At 42.3% G+C, this 11,790-nt stretch overlaps 1 protein-coding gene across 6 annotated transcripts in view; it reads left to right on the plus strand.

Annotated features, from left to right (window-relative positions):
* The window catches only part of Mphosph9 (M-phase phosphoprotein 9), an 81,142-nt gene that overhangs the window by 8,059 nt on the left and 61,293 nt on the right, over positions 1–11,790 (plus strand). For 2 of the 6 annotated variants that reach the window (XM_023720615.1, XM_023720619.1), the window contains 4 exons: positions 270–423; positions 5,571–5,660; positions 5,878–6,404; positions 8,105–8,225. In XM_023720615.1, the coding sequence (XP_023576383.1) occupies positions 270–423; positions 5,571–5,660; positions 5,878–6,404; positions 8,105–8,225 (892 nt within the window). The remainder of the gene's footprint in view (positions 1–269; positions 424–5,570; positions 5,661–5,877; positions 6,405–8,104; positions 8,226–11,790) is intronic. The other 4 variants (XM_023720616.1, XM_023720617.1, XM_023720618.1 and 1 more) reach the window with 3 other exon arrangements.

The following is an 11,790-nucleotide window of genomic DNA, read 5'->3' on the forward strand; positions in this document are numbered from 1 at the left end:
CTCTTAGAGTGTTAGCTCATCCTCTTTCCCCCCAGCACTCTGCTGTCCCTGCAGAAGGTCTTTCTTTGGACTCCCAAGAAAACCAAGTACTGTCATGTTGCTGCCATTTCCCTTTTGTGGACAAACTTGTGATCTGATTTGCACAAATGAGGTACCAGTTAGAAGGATTAAATAGCAATGGTTTTATGCTCTCTGTGCAGTCATGAGCTGCTGAATTATTCAACACGGGTAGAGTGTAGAGACCATCTGAATGACTTATGTTTCCGCAGAAGTAGTCCTCACCTTAGTACAAACGGGGTGTCCTCTTTCTCAGGGAAGACCAGGCTGCCTGCCATCCAGGGGACAGTGGCAGTTCTAGCTTCTTTCATGCAAGAGCTACAGAACTGTGGGAAGACTGATTCAGAGCTCTGGAAAAACTGTGAGGTATCTCATCTTGTTTTATTTTGGGGATTTTAATATTTAGATGAACCTGCACTTAACTGTAAATTATTAGAAATTTATGTCCAGAAGAGCATGATATCAACTTATTGCTAGTCAGGCATATTAATTGGGGAATGATATTAAACAAATGTGAAGAAACTACTCATATGGAATTATCCCCATGAAAAAGCTAACTTTACTTTGAAATATTTTGAATGTTTTAATTCTGAATTTAGGTTTCTGTTTAGTCCTTTTTCACACTTAGCTGTGATACACGGCATTTTGTTGCTTTCAGGTCACTGTTTCTCTAGTACATAAATGATGATATAAAAATGCAATGGGGTTTGGGAGAGTATCTCAGTGTAGATCACTTGTCTAGTTTATGGAGGGCCCCAAGCTTGATCCCTAGGACTATTTAAAAAATTAATAGTGCTAGCACGATAGCTCAGCCGACTTAAGTGCCTGCTTAGGCAAGCACAGGGACCAGGTTCGATCCCCAGCACCACATACCGCACCAGCCCCGCCCCCGGTACGCTGAGGTGATGATTGAGACTGGGTGTGATGGCGCACCCCTGTAATCCCCGTGCTGGGAAGGCTGCAAACAGGAGGATCACTATGAGTCCGAGCTGCGTAGTGAGACCCTGTACCAAATACATTAAAAAAAAAAAAAAAGTTAAGCAATACTTAAACTTTTGGGGCCGGGGAGATAGCTCAGTAGAATAAGTGCTTCCCTGACAAGCTAAAAGGCCTGAGTTCAATCCCTGGTTCTGAAAAAACAAAAAACAAAAAACAAAAAACAAAAACTTAAACTTTATTTTATAGAATAGTACTCAAGGTGGACTTTCCCAGTTTTTCAAGATAAGCTAGCGTTGGTGATTCTTTTTTTTCCTGCAAAGCTTTATTTCACAGGGGCTCAGTCCTTCTTGGCAGCTGCCTTCCTCATGGTGGCCAGCACATTGCTCAGCTCCTCACACTTTCTCTTGGCACAGATGTGCGTCTCTGCCCTTTTCTTGATGTACTTGAGGGCGCGCTTGTCGTTGGAGACCTTGAGTAGCTCCATGGCGCGCCGCTTGCTTGCTCATAGGGGGCAAAGCCACAAACCTCCTGGATCATGTCCCTCACAAACTTGGTGTGTTTGGTGAGGCGTCTGTGATGGCGGCTGTGCCCCAGTTTGTTCACCTTTTTAGTCACCTTGTGGCCCTCGTTGAGGCCCACGGCCACGGGATAGCGGAGGGCCGTTGCTACTTAGTGGAGGACTGTGACTACTGTTTTTTGATGGTTGCTGTAGCAGAAGTGAGTTGGTGATTCTTTATACAAATATATATTTTAAACTCTTAACAGTAGATTCTGTCTTTTTGACACAGAGTCTTGTTGTGCAGTTCAGGCTGGCATTGAGCTCACTTTGTAGCCCAGGCTGGTCTTGAACTGGCAAGGATCCTCCTGCCTCAGCCTTAGTGCTGGGATCACAGGCTTGTGCCACCACACCCAGTGCTTTAAATGTTAATCATGGGGCTGGTGAGATGGCTCAGTGGTCTAAAGCACCTACTTAGAACAAGCTAAGCAAAAACACAGCGACCTGGGTTCAATCCCCAGCACCACATGCCAGCCAGCCCCGCCCCCTGGTGTGCTGAGCTGGCCACACACACACTAAATAAATAAAGAAATAAAATTTAAAAAAAAAAATAAATAAATGTTAATCATACTTTTAGAACCTAATATGTGTTTTTTAGAATATAGAAAAGGTAAAAATGACCTGATTGAAGAATTCAGTAGCATCTACTCCAAGTGTATATTCATGTATCATAATGACAGAAGTTCTAAAAATAACTATTACTACATACTTTTTTGGGGGGGAGGGCAGGGGCTCCCTACGTAGCTCAGACTGCTTGTGAACGCACTATGTAGCCCAGGCTGGCCTTGAACTCACAATCCTCCTGCCTCAGCTTCTGGAGTGCTGGGATCTCAGCAGCTGTGAGACTGTGCTGCCACACTGACCTATGATTGCTTACTTTTTTTTTTTTTTTTTTTGTGGACCCGGGGATTGAACTCAGAACCTTGCGTTTGCCTGACAAGCACTTATTCCACTGAGCCATCTCCCCGGCCCCTATGATTGCTTACTTTAAAAAATTAACTTTGCAGTTTTTGTACTTTCTGTGGTTTTCCTACATAACACTCCGTATATGAAAGACCTTTAAAATGCCATTGGTCATGAGGCAGCTAAAACTAGAAGGCTGCCAGGTATGGTGGTGCAGAACTGTAACGCCAGCCCTCGGGGGTGGCACAGAGGATTGCCGAGACTTTGAGGCCAGCCTGGGCTACATGGTGAGTTCAAGGCTACCCTGGACTATGTAGCAAGACCTTGTATCAAAAAGCAGACAAGACAAAAAAAAGCAGAGTTGGGGGCTGGGGGTAGGGTTGGGGTACAGTGCAGCTAGCATGCATGAGGCTGTGGGCTCAATCTTCCAACAAGGAGTTGAGAAAAAGGAATATTTGATTAAATATTTTCCTTAATGTGTTTATTCAGTAGCTTATAATGGCTTATAATGTCTGAATTAATTGCTTTCAGATATTAATATTGCTGTAAGATAGTTTGGGGCAATTTTTCTCTCTCTGGGTTTTTTTTTTTTTTTTTTTTTTTTTTTTACCAGGGATTGAACTCAGGCCCTTGCGCTTGCCAGGGAAGCGCTTATTCCACTGAGCCATCTCCCCGGCCCCTTAAATTTTTTTATTGGACCTTCTTCCAATTTTATTGGACCTTCCAATTTACACAAATTGTAGATTGTGTAAGAAAAAGGCATCTGTCCTTGTGTATATCAAATATATTTTTGTAATTGGTTTGGTTTATAAATTTTACATTATAATTGCTGTTTTAGAAAAGAGCATTTTTCGCTGCAAAAACTTTTCTGTGAAATTTTTTTATTTTATTAAAATAAATTTTTTTTTATGGTACCTAGCCATGTTATCTCTCCAGACTGTTTATTTTATTTTAAATCTTTATTTATTTGGTACGTGGCATGTGGTGCTGGGGATCGAACTCAGGTCCTTGTGCTTGCCAGGCAGGCACTTAGACCACCGAGCTATCTCCCCAGCCCCTTGTTTGTTTTTTTGATGCTGGGCCTTGCACCTACACTTTTTAACACTGAGCTCCTGCCCCAGCCCCAGCCATATCTTCCTTTTTTTTTTTTTTTTTTGCGGAACCGGGAATTGAACTCAGACCCTTGTGCTTGCCAGGGAAGCGCTTATTCCACTGAGCCATCTCCTCGGCACCCCCCCTTTTTTTTTTCTTTTTCTTTTTCTTTTATTCCCCCCCTTTTTTTTTTTGATATAGGGTTTCACTGTGCAGTTCAGACTGGCCTTGAACTCACCATGTAGCCCAGGCTGGCCTTGAACTTGTAGGGACCCTCCTGCCCAGCCTTGAAGTACTGGCTTCACAGTTGGCCGCTCTCACCTGAGCCCAGCCATACCTTGATCCAGATGCTGTGTCTTCTCCATTAATGACATGATTTTTCTGAAATACTTTTTTTTTTTTTTTTTTCGAAACCAGGGATTGAACTCAGGCCCTTGCACTTACCAGGCAAGCGCCTATTCCACTCAGCTATCTCCCTGGCCCCCCTGAAATACTTTTGATGAAAATCTGTAGTATCTAAGTTTGTTTTGGGTAATATGAAAACTGCAAAACATTATTTTTATAATCTAAAATGGACATAGGACTTTTCTTCACTGTGGGGGACTCTGCTGTGATACTGTGATTTGTGTCACTGGAATCCACCCACTGTAGTGTGAGGCACTCCCCCCCCCCGTGATGATTATGACTTTACAATTTTCAAAATGCAGTTTTTTTCTTTATTGAGATCACTATTTTACATGCACTATAGTTAATTTTTTTTTTTTTTAAATTTTATTTATTTGTGTGTGTGTGCGTGGCCAGCTCAGCCCACCAGGGGGCGGGGCTGGCTGGCATGTGGTGCTGGGGGATTGAACCACAGTCCCTGTGCTTTGCTAAGCTTGTTCTGAGTAGGTGCTTTAGACCACTGAGCCATCTCACCAGCCCAGCCCTAGTTAAATTTAAAAATCTAATCTTTCTAGACACCTATGAGGTGTTACAGTCCCATTTTATAAATTAGGAAACTGAGATGCAGAGAGATGTGATTTGTTTTTCTTGGACCACACAGGTTGCCAGTGGAGATCTGCAAGCTGGTCTTCCCATTCAGGCTGCTTGCATTAAGAGCTGGGCAGAGGGAAAAATCCTTAATTATGTGGCCGATTCCTTAAGATATGAAAAACGCAAATAGTATTAACCAGTTTAATTTGAAGGACAAGGAATTTAAGACAGATATAAAGTGCAGCTTCCAGTTCTTGCTTAATCAGAAATGATAGCAGATATCAAATCAATATACCATTTGAAATACAAGATTCAGGGCTGACCAAATAGCTCAGCAAATTAACGCACCTGCAAGCAGGCTGTGCCAGCCCCACCCCTGGGACGTGCTGAGAGAGTGAATGAGATTGGGCGTGGTGGGGCGAGCCTGCAATCCCAGCTCTTGAGAGGCTGTAAACAGGCAGATGAGTACAAGTTCAATCTAGCAGTGAGACACTAAGCACCCTGTAGACCCTTCCCTAAAATGCAAAAAAAAAAAAAAAAAAAAAGAAAGAAAAGAAAAGAAATACAAGATTTACAGGCCTGTGATCCTAGCTCTCTGAAAGCTGAGGCGGGAGGATCTCCATAAGTTCAAGGCCAGCCTGGGCTATGTAAGTGAGTTGAATGCCAGTCTGTACTGCATAGGGAGACCCTGTCTCAAAAAACAGAGGCTGAGGCAGGAGGATCACTGCAGGTTCAAGGGCAGCCTAGGCTACAATTTGAGTTCAAGCCCAGTTTGAACTGCATAGGGAAACCCTGTCTCAAAAAGACAACAAATATAAGACTAACTTGGACCTTCCACTTTACACAAATTGTAGATTAAGAAAAAGGCATCTGTCCTTATGTATGTTTATCAAATATATTTTTGTAATTGGTTTGGTTTATAAATTTTACATTATAAATGCTGTTTTAGAAAAGAGCATTTTTCACTGCAAAAACTTTTCTGTGAAACAGATTTCTCTTTTTTTTTAAAATAGATTTTCTCTAACTAAGATATTTTATAATTTAATAGGCCAGGTGGTTACAGTTGTTCAATTTGGTGGAAAAACAATGCCAAGAACAGATAATTGCCCAACAGGAACAGTTCCACAACCAAATTCAAGTAAGTTATCATTTATTATTGATTTTTAAAAAATATTTGTAAGATTTGTAAAAAACAAAAAACCCCAAAACAATTCAATTATCAATTTTGTAACTTAAAGAGAAGAGCTAATATTTAGAATAGTAACGTATTTTGAAACACAGTATTTTCATGACATTTATACAAATGTGATGTGTAATATATTTTTTCACCCCAGTCTGTACCTTTTTGTTCCCAGCGTATACAGGAGGAGATAAGAAATTTAATCAAATTACAGATCAATAATTCTTCAAGGGCTTCGTGTGATATAAATTCTTCCAGCAAACACGTGTCTTCAGAAAGTCAAATGGGTTTTTTTTCTGGAAACAGTGAAAGAAATGAATCTGTCACAAGTTATCCCGAGTCCAAGGAGCCCGAGATGCAGCTCGGAGGGGCCGCACTGCAGCCAGACTGCGCTGTGGATGGCAGCTCCGTGAGCAGCGGCTATGGCACTTTCTGCGTCTCGGAATTGAGCACCTCCAAGGCCAACAGCCCTGCAGCGCTCATGGACCTTCATGCAGGCCTTTCTAAGGGGCAGGACGCAGAGCCTGGGGGCCAGGCAGGCTCCCCTGAAGGTGGCCTGAGAAGCAGGGATTTTTATATACACGCTCCTGAAGAATTGTGTACAACCTTAAAGGATGATGTTAACACTTTTCCTGGTGAATTTGAACATAATTTTCTGGGTGAAAATAAGATTTCTGAAGTGTACAGTGGAAAAGCAAATAGGTAGGTAGACTTTCTCCATCATTTGAGGAGAGTTTTACTTATTACACTAAGAATCTAGCCAGGCGCGGTGGTGTCTAGTCCCTCTTGGGAGACTGAGGAAGGAGGATCATTGTAATTTCCAGACCAGCTTGTTCTACAAAGTGAGCTCTTAAGGCCAGCCTGAACTGCATCGTGAGACACTGTCTAAAAAAGAAAACAACAAATAGATAAATAATTAAAAACATTTAGAATCTAGTAGGACCAGTGGCATAGGGCCTGCCTGGCAAGTGCGAGGGCCTGAATTTAATTCCCAGTACAAAACAAAACAAAGAATCTAGTGAATTTATACTTGCACTAGAATAGAATGAGATGTATTAAAACCTGTATCATTTTTATCACTAATATCAAAGTCTTTTATATGTTGTATGTGGAAAATTGAAATAAAGCATGTTCTGTACTAAAAACACCTGACTTTCTTACCATTTGCAATTGTAAAACTGTTAAACTCTTAAGGTGGGAGATCTTGCCAGGAAAATGCCTTTTGTATTTTCTAATCCCTTGGTAAAAATTAGAGTATAGTTAGGACTATGTTACTAGTGAAATTTTGTCACATATGTTTATGTGATTTGGAATAAAATATTATAGGCAAGTATCCTTAGTCTTGTCCTTTCTATGCATGAACAATTTTTGTAAATTTAATGACATTTTAGTTGACTCAGGGAGTTTTCAATAAAGGCAACTGGCTGAATGTTTGCTAAACAATCTTGTAAAGTTTTGTGTACTTTACCCTAAATTTTTAGTTTTATATCTCTAAAAGTTGCCATCTAAAGTAAAGTATTTAGCTGTAGCAACACAAATCACATATACTTTTTAGTTTCTACCAATAAATGTGCTTTCACAGCACAGATTTGTACAGTACTTAGGGGGATCTGGGTGGTGGTTTCGTTTTATTCCATAGCTACAGACTATGTATATTAGATACTTTGAGATTTTTCTTTGCAGAGTCTCACATATATATTTAATCTTACCCAAAAGATCAAGAAGCGATCCCACATATACGAGACAAATGCTCTACCCCTGAGCTACATCCTTGGCCATTTATTTGGTTTTTGTCTTTTGTCATAGAGGCTCACTAAGTTGTCTAGGCAGGTCTAGAACTTGAGATCCTTCTGTCTCAGCCTCCAGTTAGCTGGAATTACAGGCGTGTGCCGCCGTGCTCTATTAGACTATGCATTGCTGATCGCTGTCTTTTTGTTTACTTTTTTTTTTTTTTTGGCGCAACTGGGGATTGAACTCAGGCCCTTGCACTTGCCAGGCAAGTGTTTATTCTACTGAGCCATCTCCCTGGTCCTACTTTGTCTTTGGTAATAAGATTCTGGTAGGGGCTGGGGAGATGGCTCAGTGGAATAAGCGCTTCCCTAGCAAGCGCAAGGGTCTGAGTTCAATCCCCGGTTCTGCCAAAAAAATAAAATAAAATAAAAAAGATTCTGGAAAAAAATTCAGGTGGGTTAATAAAAATTTACCATCTTACACTATTAAACAACTTGAAACATTTTTCATCAAGGCAGTGTCTCCTGAGTTACCTTTATGTGTGAATCACAGCACTTAAGAAAATAATTTTCTAAGCACTTGCCTGGCAAACACAAGGGCCTGAGTTCAATCCCCAGTTCTGCCAAAAAAAGAAAAAAGGAAAGTAATTTTGGTTATCTCTTTTTATGTAGCAAATCTATAACAACGTGGGCACAAAAACTGAAGCAGAACCAACCAAAGAGAGCACATGCAGAAGGTGGAAGTTCATGTTCTCAGCCAGTGAATGAGCAGAGCAGGAAACGTACAGAGAAAGTAGGTGATAAATCGCTTTGCTTGCTTTAGCTGCTGAAGGTTGTAGGGTTTATGTGCTGTGTACTCATTGGCAAAACTTGCTTCCCTTCCATTTGTATTGTTAGTTTGTTCACTTGTAGGCCTTTCTTTTGGTGTCTCAAAGAAGGGACCATAAATATTGGTTCTTTAGTAGGCTGGAAATCAGAGCTAGTACAACACACTACAGAAGGAATCATTTGTGAAAGTCCTGTTTCTCTTTGTACGCTAAGTTTACTGTTAGCCAGAGAGCAATTCACATAGCTGTTCTTAAGAAAACCTTCCGAGCTAGGAGTGTAGCTCAGTTACAGCACTTTTCTAGCATGTGTGAAGCCCCGGGGTTTGAGCCTCAGTAACACAGAAACAAACAAACTAGCAGAAAACAGAGGGAAGACCCCTTTATATAATTTGTATTAAGTTGTAAGAAGTAGCACTTCGTTTGTGTGTGTGTGTGTGTGTGTGTGTGTGTGAGAGAGAGAGAGTGTGTGTGTGTGTGCGCGCGCGCGTGTGTGTGTGTGTGTGTGTGTGCGTGTGTGTGTGTGCTGGGGGTTGAATCTAGGGACTGGCACATGCTAAGCTTGGGTTCCACCACTGAGCTGTACCCTTTTTCCACTTTGGGCTTGTGGTTGTGTACTTGTGCTTTTTTTTTTTTCCATTTATGTATTTGGTACAGGATCTCACTATGCAGCTCAGACTCATACTGATCCTCCTATTTTCAGCTTTCCCGTGCTGGGATTACAGGCGTGTGCCACCACACCCAGGGGCAGTTGCCAGCTCAGCACACCCCAGGGACGGGGCTGGCACAGCATGCAAGATCAGGAATTGAACCCTGGTCCCTGTGCTTACCAGAGCAGGTGCTTTGGTTGTGTACTTGTGGAGGTGGTTGGTGGCTTTGTTGTCTCCTTTAACAGTATAAAATGTTGTTTCTTTTTTCTTTTGGCGGAACTGAGGCTTGAACTCAGACCTTGTGCTTGCCAGCGACGCACTTATTCTACTGAGCCACCTGGTTGGCCCTCTAAAATGTTTCAGTGCCAGGGATTGAACCCACACTAGGCAGGTGATTGTAACTCAGTCTCCATTGGTCTCCAAACCCTACTGCACATGCGAGTCACCTGAAGAGAACTGCAGTCGCCCTCCCAAGGGCCGGTCCCAGGTGCTCTGGCTGCTCGCTGGGGGCCTGCTCTGGCGTCTGAGCCCTGCATTCCCTTGGTGATCTGCTGTGCAGCATGGTCTGTGAATGGCCGGTCGGGCCCTGCAGTCCTCCATGGCTGAGTGGAGAATCTGAGAGCTGTGCCTTCTGCTGCCCAGCTGAGAAGTGCCTTCTGGTGGCATCTTCCACCTCTGGCAGTCAGCAAGTGGAGGCCTGGGAGAAGGTGGCGGTGCCTTAGAGTCTTTCCTGTTCGGTGGTCATTCTCTCCTCAAATTTAATGAGTCCTTTATTTATTTAAAAATTTTTATTTATTTATTTGTTTATTTATTTATTTATTTTGTGCGTGGCCAGCTCAGCCCACCAGGGGGCGGGGCTGGCTGGCATGTGGTGCTGGGGGATTGAACTGCAGTCCCTGTGCTTTGCTAAGCTTGTTCTAAGTAGGTGCTTTAGACCACTGAGCCATCTCACCAGCCCATGTGTCCTTTATTTTGAATTTTTGAATTTTTTTGGGGGTGAGTGGTACATTAGTATGAACTCATTCAGAGAAATCAAATTTCTTTGGTTTCTTTTTTTAATTTCTTTGTTTTATATTGTTTTTTAAGATAGGGTAGACTTGAACTCACTGGGTAACCCAGGGCAATCTTGAACCCATGATGACCCTCCTGCCTCCTCCTGCCTCAGCCTTCTCTGAGTGCTTGAGTTACAGGCATGTGACACCATGGCCAGCTGCAAGTTTCTTTGATATTTCTTTTATTTTTTTAATTTACATGTTATCAAATGCTTGGAGTACATGACTAAATCATGCAGAGTAGCCACATTAAGGAACATATGCATAATGCATCTTAGCTCTTTTCACAGGCTGCTTTGGTATTTCTGAACCTTGAGTGAACTGGCTGGGGTGCTGCTGGGTGGTGAGGCAGCACCTCCATACCTGAGATGCATTTCTTACCTGTGGCTCCCTCTTTTATCTCATCACCATCGTTTCTGGTCTCACTGTTTGTTTTTTGTTATTTATTTATTTTGTGCACAGTCTTACTACGCAGCTCAGACTCATAGTGATTCTCCTGGCTCAGCTTCCTCAGTGCTGGGATTACAGGTGTGTGCCACAACGCCTCTTTCAGGGCCTGGCACAGGGGGCCTGGCACAGCATGTGGTACCGGGGATTGAACCCGGGTCCTTGTGTTGCAAGGCAGGTGCTTAGACCAGTGAGCTATCTCCCCAGCCCACCTTTGTCTTTTCATTCTTTTTTTTTTTTTTTAATTTATTTATTGTGTGTGTGTGTGTGTGTGTGTGTGTGTGTGTGTGTGTGGCCAGCTCAGCCCACCAGGGGGCGCAGCTGGCTGGCATGTGGTGCTGGGGGATCGAACCGTGGTCCCTGTTCCTTGCCAAGCTTGTTCCAAGTAGGTGCCCTAGACCACTGAGCCATCTCTTCAGCCCCCCACCTTTGTCTTTTAAGCATGGACACATATTTGCACAAGTAGGAGTTAGAAAGAAACGAAAGAATTTCTCTCGATAAAGAGGCTGAGTGTTGGGGCTGGGGAGATGGCTCAGTAGGATAAGCGGTTGACTGGCAAACACAAGGATCTGAGTTCAATCCCCGGTTCCGCAAAAAAAAAAAAAAAAAAAAAGAGGCTGAGTGTTATCTTGTGAGGCAGGGGACTCACCTCCGCTGTGGCCCATAAAATGTTGCCCCCTTAGTTACTCCTGCTTTTGTGGTGGCTGCATGGATGGTTGTAAACAAATACAATTTAGAAACATTTAACAGGATGAAAGGTTTGTTTTAATGCTGAGGATTGAACCCACACTAGGCAAGTACTCTGGTTCTGAGCTACCCCTTCCCTAGCATCTTGTTAAATTGCCTGGCTTTAAACATGAGATATTCTTACCTCAGTCTCCCAGGTATCTGGGATTACAGATATGCACCTTATGCCAAGCAGGCATAAAAAAATTCAGTGATAGAGAAGAGATTATATCAAAATTGTTTTCAGAATCATTAATAATGAGAATTTCTAGTCTTTTTCTGGGACTAACAGCCAGTGGTGTGTGTATAACATGTAATCTGTTATTTAAGATTCATATTATTGCTTCAACAAAGCAGTCAAGCTCGGGTTGCTGTGGTTCGATCCCCACAACTCAAGCCAGCCAAACCTGCCCTGAAGGTATTCGGAGCAAAAAAAAAAAAAAGGATTCATATTATTGATTGATGGTTTTCAGAGCTAATTTGATTTATTGTATTTGTAATAGTAATAATGAATAGTAATAATGTAATAGTAATCATAATGAATGTAATAGTAATAATGAAGTTTGCAATGCTATTTTTTTTTTTTTTTTTCGGAACCAGGATTGAACTCAGCCCCTTTTGCCTGCCAGGGAAGCGCTTATTCCACTGAGCCATCTCCC

Source organism: Octodon degus, unplaced genomic scaffold, assembly GCF_000260255.1.
Source record: "Octodon degus isolate 3935 unplaced genomic scaffold, OctDeg1.0 scaffold00076, whole genome shotgun sequence".
Classification (NCBI taxonomy): Eukaryota; Metazoa; Chordata; class Mammalia; order Rodentia; family Octodontidae; genus Octodon; species Octodon degus.